General features: G+C 49.0%; 1 protein-coding gene across 3 annotated transcripts in view; it reads left to right on the top strand.

The window, feature by feature from the left end:
* Nucleotides 1-20,369, top strand: part of ZNF423 (zinc finger protein 423) — a 319,514-nt gene that overhangs the window by 102,670 nt on the left and 196,475 nt on the right. For all 3 annotated transcript variants that reach the window (XM_036880775.2, XM_036880774.2, XM_057493430.1), the window contains one exon: nt 6,994-7,194. In XM_036880775.2, the coding sequence (XP_036736670.2) occupies nt 6,994-7,194 (201 nt within the window). The remainder of the gene's footprint in view (nt 1-6,993; nt 7,195-20,369) is intronic.

Here is a 20,369-nt window from a genome sequence, read left to right as displayed (position 1 = left end):
CCTGTTTGAGTAATAGCAGCAATAAGAGTAATCTTAGCTACTGTTTTCCCAAATTCTATTGTGGACCAGGTATCAGACTTTGTATATATTACCTTATTAAAATAATTTAACTACAGTAAATTTTTCTCAGGGTAAATGACTTGTCCACTGCCCCCTAGCTATTAAGTGGTGGCATGTGGATTTGAGCCCAGACAGGCTGGCTCCCAAGTCTGTGATTCTTTTCCATTATTTCTCTGTCATCCTGATGGTCCCTGGAATGTGACTTCAGCTGTCTGCTGCTTGTGTGTGTGGTTGCTCCATAATCCCTCAGCACCCTGGACTCCTCTGTGCTGGCACCCCATGCTCCCATGTAGCTGTGATTCCTGGTCAAGCCCTGGATGCACTTAGACTTCACTCTCTGGTGGTTCTGATTTCTGTGGAGTGCATGGTGCAGTCTCCCCTCTAAGTCTGATTGGGAGATGGGATGAGAAGTGGGGAGACCACCCCGGGATGTGCTGGCCATCAGGGGCTGACTCCTGCCTCCCTGCTCTCACCTGGCACTGTTCCTGGCATTCACCCCTCTCCTGCTCCACCAGTGCCCCCTCCCTGCACCTTTGCCTACATCTTTTTCTTCCCGCCTGCCCTGCCCCAGCCTCCTCCTGGCCCCTCAGAATTCCACAGGGCTCCTGGACTTACACATATCTGTCTGTAGCTGTGTGCACAGTTCTTGCGTGAAGGCCGTCCATTCAGGTGAGCCTCCTCTCCACCTGGTGAGGCAGGGGAGGACGGGGTCTATCATGATCAAGCTCCTTTCTGACATACAGGGACTTGCCTCAGGCAGAAGTGACTGCACAAGGTCACTCATGGACTGAGGTTGGGGGTATACCAGAGTGAGCACTGGACCTGGGATCCTGGGCTGACCCTGGGCCAGGCACTTACTCCTCCCTCTCTTTGGCATCATTTATTCATCTGTTCACTCATTCATTCACCCCATATTTATACAGCATCTTTTCTGTGCCAAGCCTTGTGTGGGCTTTGAGACCCCCAGGATGAATGAGACTGGGGAGCACCCTGTGTGTTACGGGAGTGCTATGGCTGGACACAGTAGATAGTCATGCATATCTGTGGGGGAAAGAAGTAATGGATGAATGTGTGTGATCATTGGCGCTGGGATATCTCACGCCTCTCACACTCTGCCCTTGTTTTCTCTATCCTGGGCATATGGAGGCTGCTCCTGCCTCCCTACCCCACTGGGCAGGTTCTCAGCCTGGGGTTCCATAGGTGGGACCTCTGGATCTCATAGCTGATCCCCCAGGTCCCTCCCAGGTAGGAGAAGAGGCAGCCGTCTTGCTGAGGTTCTTTCTGACCCATGTGCAGTGAGGGGCTGGGGCCAGAGGAGAGACCCTCACTGGTGTTCCCTGGCTAACCTCTCTCAGCTGACCCTGGGAGTGCAGAGGCCCCGACAGCCCTAACTTCTGAACTCCAGGGGCCTCACTGAGAAGGTAGGAAATGTCTTGTTCCCAGACCTGGCAGCCTGTGGACTGCCCAGCCCCTCCAGGACCTCTCCCTTTTCCCTTTTTCTTGGCGTTGGACTCAGTCAGCTGTCCCTGCTTAGTTTGCAGGTGTTCCCTTTTTGCCCTCCTGTGTAGTGGTGAAGAGTTGGGATGTGGAGTCAGAAGACCTGGGTTTGAATCCAGCCTCTGGCCTTTGCTGTGTGTGTGACTTGCATGTGGTCCTGAGCCTTGGCTTCTTCATCTGCGGAGTTGGGGTATCAGCTGTACCTACCACGTAGGGTTACTGTGGCCATGGGATGGTCCTGCACCCCCCACCTCCCAACCCCATGTGTCCGTCTCTATCAGGGGCTGGGAAAATGGTACCAAGCAAAAATGAACACAGCTCCCTCTTGCCCTCGTGGAGCTTATAGTCCAATAGGGAAGTGTTCCAGCTATCTGTTGTTGTGTAACAAAGCACCCCAAAACTCTGTGGCCTGAAGTAGCAATCATGATTTCATACAATTCTGGGGGCTGACTGGACTCAGTCAGTGGTCTCACTTGGCATTTCTTGTTTAGTGGCTGTCATGTGGTGGGGCTGCTGTTGTCTGAAGGCTCTTCTGGGCTGGGTGCCCACGGTGGTGCGCTGCCACGCTGGCCACTGGTGCTTGCAGCCAGGAGTTCAGCTGAGGCTGGTGACTTGAGTGCCCCTGCTCTGTCCGTGTGGCTTGGGCTTCTTGTAGTACGGCAGCTGGGTTCTAAATGGGTGACACCAGGTCACCTGGAAGAAGCCGCAAGGCTTTTCCTGACCTAGACTCAGGGGCCCCCGAACATCCTGTTGCATTCTGGTATCTAAGGGAGTCAACAAGGCCAGCCAGGCCAGAGGGGAAATGTGGAGGGAAACTGGATCCCTCTTCTTTTTTTTTTTTGTGAGGGCATCTCTCATATTTATTGATCAAATGGTTGTTAACAACAATAAAATTCTGTATAGGGGACTCAATGCACAATCATTAATCAACCCCATGCCTAATTCTCAGTAGTCTCCAATCTTCTGAAGCATAATGAACAAGTCCTTACATGGTGAACAAATTCTTACATAGTGAATAAGTTCTTACATGGTGAACAGCGCAAGGGCAGCCATCACAGAAACTTTCGGTTCTGATCATGCATCATGAACTATAAACAATCAGGTCAATTATGATTATTCGTTTGATTTTATACTTGATTTATATGTGAATCCCACATTTCTCCCTTATTATTATTATTATTATTTTTTTAAATAAAATGCTGAAGTGGTAGGTAGATGCAAGATAAAGGTAGAAAACATAGTTTAGTGTTGTAAGAGGGCAAATGTAGATGATCAGGTGTGTAGACAAGGGCAACAAAACATCCACGGATGCAGAAGATTTCTCTCAAAACAGGGGGGGTGAGGTTCTAAGCCTCATCTCTGTTGTGGATCCCTCTTCTTGATGGGAGAGTGCAAGGTCTCACTGCAGAAGAGCATATAAAACAGGAGGTGTTATCACTACCATCTTTGGAAAATGTGGGCTGCTATTGGGAGACAGTAAAAAAAATTCGCCTGCAAAAGTGTGAGTGAACATTGTGCCAAGTGAACTGATGGGAAAGGGAGGGGAACTCTGGGGAAGCAGTGGTGGGGACCTGTGTGACACAGGAGCCTTGTGGGGTGGGTGAAGAACTACAGGGCAGTAGGAGTCTGAAGCTCTTGGTGGAACACACTGGTGGTTCCAGAGAATGAAAGAAGGTCTGTGTGGTCGTGGATGTAAGTCACAGAGGTCAGCAGAGCCCTCGCTGGACCTTAGGAGCCTGGATGAGGACCCTACATATGACTTTGAAGTGTTTACAAATTCCTCATCACTTGGCTCATTTTTTTCCTTGAGTCTCTGCTGTGGGGAGACCAGGTGGCAGAGAGGTTAAGAGTCAGGCGTTGCTGTTTGAAACCTGCCACTTGTGGCCTCACCTAAGCATCTGGGTTCCTCACCTGTAGGATGAGGATAGGGTGGTGCTCAACCCACAGGGCTGCCTGGCTGCCTGTGCTTGGAAGGTACCTGGCATGCAGCAAGTGCTCACTGGACGCTAGCCGCTCTTAGTGGGCTTCTGAGCGAAAGGATGGAGCTGTGCACATCACAAAACAACTAGGTTGTGAGTTGCCCAGAGTGGAGCATGAGGCTGAGGGGTCTGGAGCTTTGTCAAGGGGACAGAGAGGCCAGCGTTGGTGGTCCTGTGCTTGTGGCTTGAGGGAGGGGGCCCCGTTCAAGCTTGTTTAACGTGGGCCTTCCCTGGACACACTTCATGTTGCTCCAGGCAGGCCCCAGGAGAACTTGGGGAAAGGTGCCAGTGGCCCGTTTTGGGGAAGTCCTTCCCAGTTCAGGAGGCCGTGTGGATAAGAAATGGGTGCCTCCCTCCGCCTGCTGACTCTGCTTCATTGGGTCCCGTCGTGGTTGGAGAGACTAGTGGGTCAACTGTAGCTGAGGCCCAGAAGGGCGTCATGTCAGAAACACGAGGCGACACTTAAGATGGGGTCTCAGACAAGGTGGATGATGGCCTCTGAGCCCTGCCTTCTCGGTGCTTTCTTGGGCAAAGACCTGTGGGGGCCCCCAATGCTGGATGAAGGTCAGATGTGGGACAGGGCCACTCCTGCCTAGACAGAGCTGGGTCAAAGGACTAGGGAAGGCCCATTCACTTGGTCCCCAGGGGCTTACCCACCAGCTGCTCAGGGCGGGCCTAGGAATGAGGAGACCCTGGGGAGTGCTGGGGTGGGGACGTCATCCTTGGAACTGTCTGTCCTCAGAGCTCCCACCTCCCGGACCTTGCAACGTGTGAGGCTCCTGCAGAGCCCAGGCTGGGGGAAGGGTGTGCTTAACATCGGAACTTGTAGGTTTAATCCCTTAATGGCTTTGTGTGACCCCTCGGAGCCTCAGAGCCTCAGTTTTCTCATCTGTAAATGGCAAAAATAACACCGTTTACTTGCTCTTTTTCTCCATTGTGAGGTCAGAAAGTGCCTCTCCTAGAGGAGAGCCCTGAGCAGGATGGAGAGCTTCCTGTTCTCAAGGTCCCGATCCTGATGACCCAGCAGAGGGGCTGGCAGGGACTGGGTCTTCAGGGAAGTCTCGCTTCCCAAAACTTCTTCAGGCCACCGAGTCTTCCTTCTCTGGCTTCCTGCAGGTCAGGTTGGCCTGCCCTGCGACCGCATGGGACCTCAGATAGTGAGGTCCCCACCTTTCCCTGCCTCTCCTGCCCTTTTCTGTGCAGCCACCTTGCCTGCCTTTTAGTAGACAGCAGCAGGGGAGGTGACAGTTGTTTAAAACAGATTAATACTCTTGGATGACTTTATGGGTTTTAGCCTTATAAAAACCCAAGAGTTGACATTCTGATTTATCTACTCTTGAGTCAACAGGAAGTACCAGATTTAAAGAGACCAAATGCATTGTAATGTTTGTGGTTCCAATTGTGGATTAGATGAGCTATTATGGAAAGAGCTGCCAAGTAAATATGGCAAAAAACAACAACAACACAGGATTTAAATATGTCTTTTAAATTGTGTGTTAAGTAAAGTAGCCCAAGTGTGGTGCTGAATGTTAACTTATCATCTGGAGAGTTGATGTACTAGATAAAGCCAGAATTGTGGTTCTTTTTTTTCCCCCTCCAGAACATTTTTTTTTAAATTAAGGGAAGACACTGTAAACTAGGAATTTCAGAGACCTGCACTTGACTGTGACCATGGTTGTGTTGATGACTTATAATATTTAAGGCTCCAAATAATATTTCTCATTTCTCTGCTTTCTATTTCTTGCTGTCACCACAGCAGCTGATCAGATTTCTTGAGGTAAATATGCTGTCTAGCTTTTAATGGGATTTCTGTATTGCCAGGAGTTGGCATGTTCTGATAATAAAAGAACCTAAAAATTGTACATCCCTTAATTGGTAAGAAGAGAGATGTTTTGATGGGCCACAAATGGAAACATTGATTTTTTACTGCCACTGAGCAGTTCCAAGCAGCGTGTCATGCCACGTTCCCCACCACGGAAGGCGGCAGCTGGCTCTCCAATGAGTTGATTTGTGTCCCAGGTTCTTGATGTCAGGTGCTTGGAAGTGCGTGTTCTGTGCAGATGGGAGAAATAGAGCCCTTATAACACTATCTGTTTCTAAATTGAAACATTTGTAGTACTGTGGCTTCCAACGCAAATCAAATGTATTCTTTGCTTTGTTTCTCTTTTTTGCTTTGGTGAACAGCCCTTGGGGATTTAGAGGTTGTGTGCTGAAGTCTTTTGTTGTAACTGCAATGCTATGTGTGACACCCACCTCCTTTTGCATATTGCACATTTGTTTGCAATAGTGTATTTGTGCCCAACAGAGATTCCTCTCTTTAATTTAAATCAGTGCTAGTTTTTGGATGGGGTAACTCTGTTTTCCAGGATGGATTATGGGAAGAGACAACACGCACTTTGATTTTCCAGTCTGAATCTCTGTGTTTTAACAGGCAAGTTTAATCCACTGACATTTATTGGCATTACTGATATACTCTGTTATTTTTTCCATAGGTTTTTTTTTTTTTTGCACTTTGATTTACAAGTTCTTGATTTGATTGAGGCTGTGCTCCATTGCACTAGACAGGAGTTTGGATGCTGAGTTAAACATCTGTAGGTGCTGCATCACCCTGGCTGGATACCGGTGCCTTACTCGTGAAATGGGAACAGCAAAGCTGTCGCTCTCTGTGGGCAGGAGGGTGGAAGCCTTTTTAGCTCTAGGATGTGTGAGACTGTGAAATGGGGCTATGCGTATGTAATTTTAGCTCTGAAGGCTACACAAATGCCAGGCATCATTATCACGATCATTAACTCACTTTTCTGTACAGTTTAGCCACTTGTCTGCCCAGTGCTTAGCATAAAATGTGTATTTATTTTACATAAATTGGTCCAACGATTCTAAGACTGGTTCTTATCATCTAGGCTGATAACCAGGGCGTAAGTAAGGATTATGGTCCTGCAAACACATGTGCTTCCTTGATTACAGAATCAGGACATCTTTGCAGAGAACTGAGCCAATATCACCACATTGGGAGGCATGTTTTATGGAGGTGAACTTGGCTAAGAGATCTCCCGATTCTCAATTGCAAGGATCTGGAGGAAATGAAAAGGTTAGGTGCATTAGGAGCAGCTGATAGAGGCTTTAGAGAAGTGTGTAAGAGAATTGGGTTTTTAGGAGAAAAAATGCTAGGCATTTCCACCTCCCTGATGGGTCATGACCCCCCCAGTATCCACACACAGAGGGAAGATGACAGAAAATCCCCCCAGAAGATTTGCACCAAGAATTAAAGAATCTAGTTGAGAATTATGGCACCACATGCTACAAAAACCCATATATTAATATACTGAGAGGTGTCAAGACTAATGGACCCTGGGAGGTAGAGTAATTAAATGTATCTTAATAAATGCTGGACGATTCTTTTAAAACCCTTTCCCAAGCCCCCTTCAGCTGACATGGACTGTATTCTTCCTGTTGGCAGGAGGCCTAGAAGGAGAGCCGGAGTGTGATCGGAAAACCAGCCGTGCGCTGGAAGACAGGAACAGCGTGACAAGTCAAGAGGAGAGAAATGAGGATGATGAAGACATGGAGGATGAGTCAATTTACACCTGCGATCACTGTCAGCAGGACTTCGAGTCTCTGGCAGACCTGACGGACCACCGGGCCCACCACTGTCCTGGAGGTAATGCTAAATAGCACCAGGATTCTGACAGGTGGTTATATGGATAATTGGACATAGCAACAGCTTGAAGCCTCAAGTGAGATTAAAGAATTAATAATGTAATTTTACAGTTAATGTCATTTTATTGTGGTGTCTTGGGTACCCGGTATCTGCCTTTTAAATAAAGTTAAAAATAAAAGCAACGGCTTTGCGGCAGGTAGGACTTAGGTGGCGTTGCCCTGTCCCTGCTCCCCCAAACTGCAGTCAGTCCACAGTCATAAGTGGTTGGGTTTGCACCCCGGATTTCTGGAAGGTCTTTTGGAAACTCAGCAATTAAGAGGTTGTTAGTACAAAGTTAAGCAGCTTAAGTGTGGAAAGCTGCGTGAAGGAGTGAGCTCCGAGGCAGGGCTTGTGATGGGACAGGAAGAATTTCAAAGGCCAAGAAGAGCCTGTGCAGACAGGAACCCAGTTCCTACTTGGCCTCCTACTTCTCTGGGGAGAAGTGTGGGTGGGTGCTATCCCACTATGCCTGACTATAGCCCTCTTTTCTAGTTACAAGATGCCTCAGAGAAGTGGGTAAGCCTTCACTTTTGTAGGAGTGATTCAAAATATCATGAGTGGTGTGTGTCTTTGTGCCTGGGGCGCGTGGGGTGAGTGGAGTGGAGAATGGGATCATGTGTAGTACTCCCTGGGGTGTGGCAGCCATGCTGCTGTAGGGGTGGGAGTCAGCATATTTCCAGGGTCTGAGCAAGGAGTCCAGAGCATCTGTGTTCCTCAGACAGCTACCCCGGTAGTGCCCTCCACTGTGGTTGTCGATTAAACTCTTTGGATGCCAGTTTGTGGGGAGATGACCCCAAATTTCAGACCAATATTCAAAGAGGACTTGTGTCACCCATTTTTGGGGGAAATTTGCTGGTAGGAAATAGGTTGAGGCTCAAATTTCTTCCTCTACTTTTTTTGTGCCATCTTGTAAGTTTGAAAGCCAAGTGTTTGGGGAACTACTATGACTTTCCCTCTATGACTTTTGCACCTGCATAGCCCTGGTGTCTTGCCAGAGGGTTTCATTCCTGGGCAAGTCACTATGGATTCAGTGAGACTGAGAAATGACAATGGTATATTCTTGGGGTAAAAGGGTTTATATCGGGCTTTATACACTCCTAGAGGTAGATTGGGCACTAGAATCACATCTGCATCCAGCAGTCTGCAGGTCTATAGGTCTGTAATCTTCCCCCGTCTCTGCCTTTGCCCAAAGCACTGGACAGAGCTCTTTATATAGTGACTCAGTCAATAATAGCTCATTGCCTAGAGGTGTGGAAGCAGTGGCCTAGCATCCAGTTACATCATCAAGTAGTTTAGGTTCAGGTGAGAATCCTAGTCATAGAAACTTCCATTTTCCCCACACCCAGTTAGACCAAGTCTCTGTTCTTAACCTCTGGAGGGAACAGATAACAAACAATAAATCCGAAAAGACTCTTACAGTTTGGGACCTTTGGGGGCTCAACAAACCATACCCCAGTCATTTTGAATTTGAATATTTCAACCACAGGCGGAGGTGATGGCCAACTAATAAGCTTAGACTGAGAATTGGAAGGGACCTATGGAGTTGGCTTTTCTAGTCCTCTCATTTCCTGGGGGTTGTGGGTAGATACTGAAGTGTTGAGAGGAAAAGGTGACTTCTTGAACCAAGGTCACACAGCAGTTCGGTGGCCAAGCTAGGACCTTTTCAGGACCTCATGCTATGGACTCTCATCTTACTTGAGAAAACAATAGATGTTGGTGTATTTCTTGATTTAGCCAAGAACTGAGATGGGATCTTCACTATGAAAGAATAAAGTATTGTCACTTACTTTAAAAACAGTTAATTGCTCTCCTAATTAAAAACTATTCTCTTTATTTTCTAAATGTAAAACAATATGCTGTTCTCGTCTAGTTGTTAAAGCAGGGCCCTTCAGGCCCTCCACTAAGAGAGCTTTATTATGTCTCTGCAGCTTTTGGAGTAAGATCACATCCCTGGCACTATTTAGGCTGCCCCTTCCTCCCGTTCTTCAGAATCAAGGACATTCTCATGTCTCTCACCACACTTGTGAGGATGGTGGTATTTCTAGGTGGGGAAGGGAAAACATGAGATGATGGGGCTGCATTGTGGGGGTCTATGCTGGAAAGAAGAAATAAAGGCTAATTGTGCTTCAGTCCTGGGCAGGAATCTCTATCCAGTGAATCTCTTCTCTCTGAAGCCTCCCCACATTTGGGCTGGGATCATGGTCGCGCTGTCTGCAGGGTCCCCAGCCATCCTTACCAATACTGGTGGTATCCACAGGTGCTCCTGCCTGCCTCCTAATGGGACCCCGCTAACAACCTCTGAGGGCATATGGGAGCCAGGAATGTCCCTAAGCATTGGAAAGAAGTCAGAAATTCCTTGAAAGAGTATGGGAAATGCCTTGCCTAATAACATCCCCGAGAAATTCATTACCACAAAGCAAAGGTGTGACCCAGTTGGGCAGAGTCACCTTGACGTGGAAGAAATGTGAGGAGTATTTTCCCCGAGGCCTTAGGTTCTTAAGGATTACCCAGTGGCAGGATAAACCACTGGGAGCTGCATGCGTATTACTCAGAAAGGCCCCTGCCTAGGATGCTGCTTCGCTCTTTAGTCATGCAGTGGTTTTCCACTGTGTCCCAGATGTGTCTCGGGGGTTACTGGGGCGGGTATTGGGGCCTTTCTGACTGAGGGGCTCTCAGCCAGAGCTCTTCACCGTAACAAGTCTGTTTTATACATTAGGCTTTAGCATAAGATGTTGTGTGAAATTGACTTCTGCTTCGAAAGCATGGAGCTGGCACAAAAACGTAATAGCAGGCCCTCTTAGGGCAGGGTCATGGGTCTGCTGGACACTCATCAGTGCTCATCCAGTCACTGTACTAGGGATGCTGCAGGTGGCTCCGTGGCCCTCATGGGGTGTCACTCTGGAGCGGCAGGTGCACGGACACTCAGCAGCCCAACAAAGACCATTTCAGAGACACCATGCTCTTCTGAGGCTCAGGGTGCTCAGCACATGTTTATGAGGGAACAGATGAGTCTTGTTTGGAGGCAAGGCAGGGCCCTCCCTACTTTTGGGAATTTGAGGCCACCTGTCAATCCTGCTGTCTGCTGCTCGGAGATCAGCGTCAGGCCTTGGGTGTCGGCAGAAAGCTGTCGCTGTTGGAATGTGAGGCAGCACACCCCTCTCAAGCAGGTGTGTCCCGGCGAGGTCGGCCCTTCCAGGCAGTCTGCATGGGAGTGCTGTGTGGAGGGGGTGGGGTATGTTCGCAGGGGGCCATCTGAAATGTGGTTCTTCCTTAAAACTGCTTTAGCTGACTCCTGGGCTCTTTCTGTGTCTTCTTTCTCTGGCTGTTGGGGTGCATGGCAGTACGTTGTTTCATCAGAATCTGGGGGATTAGCTGTGAGGTGTGGAGATTTTCAAGGTGGGGGGTGCTCGTCCTGGGGGTAGGAGGGCCCCCGCCATAATGGTGATGGTGGCATTGGTAAGGAAGACAGAACCCCAGGACTCTGCACTGAAGAACCCTGATTTCCAGAGATGCTGGAGCTTGAGAAGGCACCCTCTCCATTGTCCCTCAGCAGAAGTGGCTCTGCTGAGTCCAGAAGTTGTTGAAGTGTGGACTTCAAAAACTCCGCAACTCCATCAAGGGCTGTTCATCTTCTCTCTCCACTCTCACATCTCTCACTGGTGTCTGAGGGGAAACCAACCGTAGACCCCTAAGGCGTCAAACATTGTATCTTTACGACATGAAATGCAATAGGCAAATATTCCGCCTGTTCTATTGATGCTCAGTCCCGCAATAGCTATTTGAGTTCTCTTCATTCTCCTCCAGTCCTTGCCTGGGGGATAACGAATGTTTACATGCCTGGAGTCGTGGGCATATACCACTTTTGTATTCTGCATTTGTTATGGAATGTTACTGCATTCTGCATTGGTTACTGCAATTCTGCAGTTCTTTCTGAATGGATCCACTTGCTGCCACATGTTCTTTTCTATTATCCTTTTTTGTGGGGACACCCTCTTTATGACAGAAGTACTCAAGCAGATAAAGGTTGGGTTGCTGATACTGTGACCATATACTGTAAAAATATTAAATTTAGACCAATATGCCAGTAGGTGAGTATTTTTGCAATGAAGTAGATAAAGGCTGACTTGATGTGTGAGATGGGCTTGTCTGTTCCTAATCGAACATCGTTTGCAGGCGCCACATGAGGAAATGGCCAAAACATTTGGTGGCTGTCTGGAGTGGTGATAGAAAGTCCCCGTTAATTCAGGTGCCACTGACTTGAATAACATTGGAACAGGGAGTAAGCTGAAGTTTACATTGATGCAATTTGTGAAGTGTTGGCCAAACACATTCAGACCCTATAAATGGTTGCAGGGGGTGTTTTTCATCATCTTCTAGGAGCTGGGACGACTAAAACTGCTTTAGAAACATCTCTGGGAACGTCCTGGGGCACTGTGGAAGCAGGTACGAGAGGTCTGATTTGCCCAGGGGCTGATTCCAATTTTTTATGTGCTCATTGAAGCAGGTCACCTATGGACCTTCAGTCTGGATTCAGGGGGAATGTTTTACGGCTTTCTGTTATGAATACTACCTTTTAAGGTTGCTGTGATCTAGACTGACTGCTGCTTCAGCCCACATTAGTGACACCGGCACTGAGGACATTTGGGCGCTGGAGCTGTGCTGCTTTAATGTTTAGCCCTGACTTTCCTGGGGAACCATCCTCACTGGCTCAGGAGTGAGCTATAGGCAGGGGTGTGCAGTGTGCCAGTCCTAAGTGTGTCCAGTGCCCAGAGCTGGAGCATCTGATGACTTTTGGACGTTCCTGGCCACTTCGCTAGAGGTACCACTGGCATGATTTGGGTTTTCGTTATAGGTAGGGACAGGCAGATTGGAATCTATTTAGAAATGACTGAGGTTTCTAACTCTGGGCTCCTGGCAGTTGTTCCATAGAAGAGAAATTGGCTTTAGGACCAGGTTGGAGCTGAGCATTGGTTTCTTCCCTTCAGGGGCCATTTGCTGATCTCTGACTCAGGCCAGCTTGCTGGGCACAGAGGGGCATCCTTGAAGCACATGGGGGTCTCTGCCACCCTCAAAGCTGCAGCTCACATTTCAGCCCTCCCCAATTGCTTTCTCTGCAGCCCCTACAGTCCACGACATCAGCAGATTCTGTATTTATTCTGTTTTTAATATGTTTATCACCATCTTCCCCACTACTATTTAGCTTCATGAGGACAAGGGCCATGTACCCTATTATGTCCTGGCCCAGTGACTGGCACACAGTGGTGCTTAATACATGCATGATCTTTAGAATGATCCCAGCAGGGAGCTCCTATTTTTCATGATTCCTACCCATTTTACACACTGGGCAACTGAGGCTCAGAGAGTTAGGAGATTTTGCTCAAGATTACGGAGCTTGAGCTAAGATTCAAGATCTGAACAGTTCACACTCAGAACATAGATTGGGGACAGTGAGCAATTTCAAACTAAACTCCAGACAGACATAGCTTTTTTGAATGCTCAACTTAAAAACATAGGGGAGTGTGATTTGCTCAAATAGCAACAGCAAAAAATGTGCTCCCATGGGTTAATTTTGCTGCTCCCCCCCTTGGCTGCCTCCCACTTCCTGAGGACTGGGACCAAGGAGTGTTTTCCTGGCCCCTTCTGAAAGGCAGACCCTCCTTTTCTGGCGAAGTTGAAATGCTGCTGTGTAAAAAGCTGTGTGGAAAGTTAATTACACCCTCGTTTGTTCAGCTGTGGCCAGAGTGACCTGTGGGCCCTAATTGCAGGGCTGGGGCTGCATGAAGGCTGGCACCTTTGCCAGCCTCGTTCCTGTCCTCTGGCTGGTCAGTTCTTGCTTTTGTGTGCCTGCTCAGGCCTTTTCTTGCTCTGACAGTAAGGGTGGGGGCCCTCCCTGCCTTATTGCTCCGGGCACCGCTCGTACCGGTTCCATTTGGGCAAAGTGGAGTGGGCACGGGCCAGCCGCTGGTGATGCGCTGCCAAGTGCACAGGTGCAGGGCACGAGCTCCTACTGCCCACGGGGAGCATGCGCCGCGCCTTGGTGTCAGCCGGCGTCTTGCAGTGCAAAAGGCCCGGGGGCTTGAGCACAATTAATATCCCCATGTCAAGAGCTTTCTTGCATGTAAGCAGCATCCAGCTAGAAAACAGAGCATAAGAAAGGGTCCCGCTTATGGTAGCCACAGAAGGGGTAAAGACCAGGGCATAAACCCAGGGAACGACATTCAAATGTTTGGAGAGGACAAACAATCAGCTACTGAGGGACACAAAGGATGCTCTGATAAATGAAAAGGCAGACCTTGTTCTTGGGTGGAAAGGGTCAATATCTCCAATATATCAATTTTCCCTAAATTAACTCATTATTTTTAGGTTAGCCAATAAAAGTAACAATAGGATTTATTTAGAAATGGACGAGTTGATTGTAAAGTGCTAAAGGAAAAACAGTCATGCAAGGATAGGAAGGAAGATTCAGTAAAAAAGTAATGGGCAGGGCTAAGAGCCAGATCAGATTTTAAAACATGTTCTGAAGCCATGGAATTCTAAGCCGTGTGGAGCAGACCAGGGAAATGGTAAAGAGAGCAGAAATGGACTGGAATAGAGATAGAAATTTAGCGTATGAGAAAGGTGTCATGGCTTGTCCATGGACGACAGATGGATCTCTCCGTAACTGGGGTAGGGATGAGGCGGTAGCCATCCTGAGAAATGGAAATTGGATCCCTCCCTCCTCCTAATGCCAAAATAAGTCCCAAATGGATCAGAAATCTAAACATAAAAAGAAAACTTAAAAATACTAAAAGAAAACATAAGTGAGTATTTAAAAAATATACTAGTATCAGAGTGGGGAAGCCTTTTCTAAATATAACCCTAAACCCTGAAGCCATAAAACAAGACAGAAATATTCAACCACATAAAAATAAAACACTTCTGCACTACCAAAACCACAGTAAATCAAACTGAAGACACGTATCAGAGGCTAAAGATATTTTCCTTAATATATAAGGAGCTCCTACCAACACCAAGAAAATTAATAAATCAACAGCAAAGCAGGGCAAAGTCTGGGCTGCCCAAGGCCAGCACCTGCTCAGATCAGTTGGCATCAAACTGGTCTTTTACATATTTTGAGTATCTCCCTTGTACAAAGGACAGAAATGGAAGCAGAAAGAGAAATACTGGTGGGATCTTCAACATTTAGGAAGACTCAGAACCACCTTTATAATAAGATAACTGTAAATTTAAAACCATAGGAAAAATACCATTTTTAACCTACCAGATTGTCAAAGACCTAAATGTTTGCCAGCCCATCATGCTGGTGAGGATGTGTGTCCTTGATGCCAATGCCTAGGGGCTTGTCCTCTCTTGTCCCCAGGGTAGTAGTGGCCTGTGCCAGAACATCTAGTAGGTGCTCAATACATGTTTGTTGATCTTGTTCCCAAAGAGGCTGTGAGGGAAAGAGGTGTCTGCAATTATACTAGACATTAGAAATGCCATGGTTAAAGAGCTCTGAGGCATGAAATAGCAAAAATAAAAATTCCACGAGCCATGTCTGGACATAGCAAGTCTTCAATTAATGCGTAATCAGAAAGTTACAGAAGGAAGAGATGGCTTATTCATTTAACAAATATTTATTTATTGAGTCCTCCTGGGTGCTAGGGATGTAGGAACTGTTTATTTAAATAAAAGGTAATGTGTTGGAGAAGGTGAAGGTATTCACTTCATAAAAGCATTTTTCGCATGTGAGCTGAAGTCCTATAGGTGCTCTTTAAATAGCTGCCTATACAGTGCCTTTCAAAGGTGTTTCTGTGTGCAGAGATGGTATTCCCTACGGCTTGCTGGGAAGATGCTGACTGTGTGTGTTGGCCTGTTAGCACGCGGCCATTTAGGAGGAGGGGTGGGCCTGGCCAGCCTGGGTCTGCCTGGCTGGGGGCGAGAGTGGAACCTGCCCTAAATTGCTGTTCCCCATCCTCCAAGTTCCCCATTAGAAGGTGCCTGGGAAGCCATCAGGCTGTGGGGGGCCGTGGCTCTATCTGGCCTTGGGCAGCTGAGCCCTGGCTCGTGGTGGTAATGTGGAGGGCAGTTGTTTTCAAATGCTGGTGTTATTCACCTCCTGTGAAGCCTGTGGGTCACAGAATGTGTCTCCCTTGACTCGATTTTATAGAGTGAACACAGGTATCACAGTGTTGTGCCTTCAGGTCTCTCCAGAATTGGACACCAAATCTAACAATATGGAAGGCCGGGGTCAAGGTGGGAAGAACCCACATTTCTTTTGGCTTCCGTGGGGGAAATGTGTTTATGTGCATGCCTTGAGGTTTCTGAGTGCTCTCCCAAGTGGAGGGAATCCTACTTCTTTCCCACCTGGCCAGCTCGACTTCTTGATGGTTTTCTGAATCTGCCTAAGGCCAGGTTCTTTTGGGTCTGAGAGTGGGCCACAGTGAGGTCAGGTGTGGTTCCTGACCCCAGGGGTGTTTGTGCTGCCCCCTGCCCTCCCCAGGTGAACCTCAGGCATGGATCTGGTGATGCTTTGGGAGGGTGAGGGGTCTGGGATGCTCCTCCCAGGCTGGCCCCTGGTTTCTTAGTCTTTCCTGACAGCAGCCAAAACTTCTGTTGGCTTCCCATTTTGGGCCCAGGATGTACACCCAGCAGGACCTTGGATCCTGGGGGGAAAATAAAACCCCAAGCCGGACTTTAGGCTGGTTGCACATGTGTTCCTGGTGCGGTCTAGGTTCAGCCTATTGTCTTAGCTTGGAAGTTTCCAAAGGGCACAGGTTATGTCAGCAAGTGGTGATACCATACTGACTGTAAAGCCCTCTGTTTGTGTGTGTGTGTGAGAGAGAGAGAGACAGAGAGACAGAGAGAGACAGACAGACAGAGAGGTCCTGTCAACAACATATAGTCTAGCTGGAACATGAAGTCACTGTGATCCTTTTGGTTGCCTGACATGTAGTAGGTCCTCATTTAATGTGCCATCTGCATTCTCAACTTAAACTGACAAGCAGAACAAAACAGACTCATGGGCTGGAGGAAGAAGGAGCTCTGGCTTTAAGCAAGGCCCTCCAAGGATGTGCCCCAAGGCTGTCTGCACTGACCCCCTCACCAAAGGCATAGCAGTAGAGGCATCCCCAGCACCTCTGGGCCTCCATCTTCCTGACTCAGAGAGAGCATCCTCTTCCTCTCACCAGGACAGAAGTCCTGAGGCTGATGCCTAGTGAAACAGCCTTGACCAAGGCTCATCTCCAGAGGTGTCCCTGTAGCCAGGGGGAGATGGACATGCATATGAGCTGAGCTCAGGGTGGGGGAGTGAGGGGCACCTCCATATGGACCACTGGGACTGAGGGTTGGGGAGGGTGCTCCCCAGGACGGTGGCCCAGAAACAGACATTATTTGGGAGGAAGGAATTATATGCAGGCATATATGAAGGAGTAAAATAGTTTTATCAAATGCCAGATCACTGGGCACCTATTATCAAGTCATGCACTTTGCTTTTGATGGTCACCTCTCCAAATTTTAGGGAGGCGGAGTCCTCAAGGATCATCTAGCTCGGAGGTTTATAACATTCTAAACAACAAGCAGTATTGAAAACAGATAAATGTAGAGCCTGTGTTACAGAGTTTGGGGGATTCTGAGCTCTGCCCACCTGCCTACCACCCGCCTCCTGCTCTCTCAAGTCCCCAGGGCAGCTGTTCAGGAGCCCTCAGGCAGCCTGAAAGCACTGATTGGGTCAGGCTCCTAAGTGAGGTCGGACTTGTCCAAGATCACATCTGGAGGTGGTAGCCTAATGGGTGCCCAACCCCTAACAGGAGGTAGCTGGTCATTCTAGGAGTCCACCCCGGGGTGGACTCTGGGGGTTGGCTGCCGGGCACCCAGATGTCCTCTGACCTGAGGGCATTTGTGTAGCTCCTGCCTGGCTCACTGGGGAGGAGTGGGTGCCCCACAGCAGGCTTGCCATCTCTGAGTTCTCTGGAATTACAAACCTCACCCCATTTGGACTGGACTTTTCTTTATTTGCTTCATATGTGAAGTGACTCAAGTGACTCTGACTCTTGAATTCTTACAAACTTTGTAGAAGTTGTGCCCCCACCTTAGGGGTCCCATAGAAGCTGGCCTCCCCTCCCCTTCCTGAACTTCTGCCTCATGGTCCTTTGTGGGCAGAGTTCTGGGAGAGAAGTGAGTCACTCCCTGGTGGCAGCCACCAGCTGCTGGGCCTCCAGGACATCACAGCCAGCCGTGGCGCCAGGCTGGACAGAGGCTGGGTGGCTGTCGGGCTAGTCTGATCCTGGGGCTCGAGTGGCTGAGCTGCCCAGGTGGTGTGGAGAGGTGGCTGTGAAACCAGCCTGCTGGCTATACCACTGCAGCCGCGTTCCTGAGGAATCCGTGTTACCAAAACGTCACGTCAGCCACATCAGCTTCTGGGGGAGGAGGGGGCAGCTGAAGTATTCTGAAACCACAGCACCAGGCTTTGTTTGTTATTCTTTAGGTATCTCAAGAGTAAGTTTCCTCTCCCCCATTGTGTACATGGATAGCTGCAAAGTCTCTGTGTCACGGAGCCAACTTGGGGCCAGGTATGTGGAGCCGGCTTCAGGTCTCAGCTGTTCCTGTCCCATCAAGGTCTAGGGTCATGATCCCTGCACTCCTTGCCCTTTCTTATCACCTTTATTGCCTGTGGTAAGGCTTCACAAGGACCAGAGCCCCACAGGGAGGCCCTGGAGGTGCTGGTGCTAATTCTGGATCCTGTTGGGCCAAAGATCTGGAAATTATGTTCCCTGGGTGCTCGATCTCAGTTACCTCCAATTTAAGGTTTGAAAACTTTGAGCAGTGCCTGTAGGTGAAGACAGGAATAGCCTCCAGCTGGATCTTGACCTGGTTTGGGGGGATACAGGGGACAACTCGAGGATATTGTTCCATGAGAATCCTTTCTTACTGCTGAAATCTACTGATGGCTGATTCCCACATCTCTTACTCTGCAGCACCAGGCACCCAACGGAACAAAGCCAACTGCCAGTCAAAGGAAAAATACGTTCTTTAGGAGCTTAGCATTCCCTGGCACGTGTACATTCATTCGCAGACTACTTTTTTAAAAGCACCTACTATGAGCTAGGAACTCTTCTAGACATGGGGGATAGAGTAGTGAGCAAAACAGACCACAGATCTTGCCCTCTGGAGCTCGCATTTTATAATACTGAGCCCTTCCCTGACTTTGGCCAGGAGATACTTAAACTGACCTATATGTAGTTACTTTGTTCTAAAGAACTGGCTGGTTCCCTCTGTGGTGTAGCTGAGTACTGGCCAAGGCCCACGTGGGCAGTATAAGAGGGAAGAATGAATAGCCGGCTCCCTGCCAGAGCGGTTAGTGTACTCGGAGACTGTGGCAGCAAAACAGGATGAAGGTGATTGCTCTGTTCCCCATGTTGCTGGAGAGACCGTGACGGAGGGCGTCCAGGAGAAGATGCAGAACAGGAGGTCTCAGGATCGTGCCAGTGGGCTGGGAAGTTAGGATTCTTGATGGCCAGTGTCAGAAAACCAAACCCTAACTTGCTTAAATCAAGTAGGTGAATTTAGTGGCTTATGGAAATAGAAATTCCAGAGGTACCACCAGCTTCAGGGGTGGCTGCGCCCAGGGACTCTTAGCGCCCGTAGCCCCTGACTGATGAGGGCTATGTTGGCTTTTGGCTCAGGCCATGTGCTCCGAGAGGCAGATCCAGAGGGGGAGTCAGAGTGCTGCTAGCAGAAGAAGGGATGTATGCTGTTAGGCAGGACGGCCCAAAGAGGGAAGGTGCTTGGGCCATTTGACATTGAGGAGCAAAGATCCCAGAGGAGGTGAGCTGACTTCAGGGAGGTAAGAGCTTCGCCAGCCCCGTGGTTCAGCCGGTGCTTCTTCCCATGAGGGTGATGTGGTGGTGGGTAATTTTGCTCTCACCTCTAGAAAACGTATTAATGGAGGGGGCTGCCCAGTGGAAGCCCAGGTCAAAGCTGTAACCAAAGCAGTGGGGGAGTGGGGCTGCGACGCCTTGACCCCTTGAACCAGGACCAGTTCTAGAAGCTGGAGGGGCACCCATTCTGGCCCACATAGTAGGTGCAGCTTCCTGGTGGTAAGAGGCTTTAAAAGCCTGGAGATGGTGGTGGGGGTTGGGGAGTGGGATGGTGGGGGGCCATGGTTGATTTTTTTTCAGATTCCTCCAAACCCTGAGATCCTGTGATTGGCATCCCTAAAGTGACACCTTAACACAGAAAATTAAAGACCATCTCCAAACAAAATGAGAAACCAACCAAATTTATTTCCTGCCTGCTGGGGTGTGTGGTTCAAGGAGTGCAGCCAGCAGGGGATCAGCCTTCCTTTCCTTGGGCTGCACACACCTGGGCCTGGCCTGGCCGTATGGAGGCAGGAGGAGGGGAAACTGCTTATGGTGCCCAAGCAAAGGCTGGGCAGGGGGAGGGGTGTGGGGGGTTTGGAGCAGGAAAAGAGCAAGGAAATCTGAAATTAACTCTGGCACTGGTCTGAAATAAAGCTAAACTATTGGTTGAGTATTTTGGCAGTGTTTTTAAGCACTGTGTGCCAGCTCAGGGAAAAAATGTACAGGGGATTATAAAATGCTTCATTTTGTATTAAACAGTTTTATTTTGGAGTTGACTGGCTAGATTTTGGCTGCCTTTGGAAATGACATCATTGCTCTGGGGGGGCATCTGGGAAGACTGAGGCTGCGAGGCAGCTGTGCAGCTGGGGGGCAGCGACGGGCCTGGGGGCAGCACGTGCCTGGGCCCCTCTCCAGCACCCCCCACCGTGGATGCTGGAAGTCTTGGCCTCACTGCGCGGTGGGCTGTGTGTGTCCATGCTGCCGAATGACAGTGGGTGATGAGGTCAGGTCTGCCGGAGGGGGTGTGACCCTTCTGAAGGTGGGTGGGGGCTGAGTGTTGAGGAGGTGGGAGGAAGGTGGCAGAGGGACAGGCGGTATGGCAGGTTGGGGAGGAGAGATGCTGGGCATCTGCCTGTGGCCTCCCAACCCCTTCCTGGTGTCTATTCCTAGGACAGCTTCAACCTAACTGTGTCCCTCTGGCTCCGCACTTAGAATAAATCCATCCACTGACCTGGTTCTGCCTCTTCTGGCCTTTCCTCCTGCCACTCAGCGGCTCATCATGGGCCTTGGGCAGGC

This window comes from Manis pentadactyla, chromosome 15 (genome assembly GCF_030020395.1).
Source record: "Manis pentadactyla isolate mManPen7 chromosome 15, mManPen7.hap1, whole genome shotgun sequence".
Taxonomy (NCBI): Eukaryota; Metazoa; Chordata; class Mammalia; order Pholidota; family Manidae; genus Manis; species Manis pentadactyla.
Note: the sequence above shows the minus strand (reverse complement) of the source record. Positions and strands in the feature narration are given on the sequence as shown.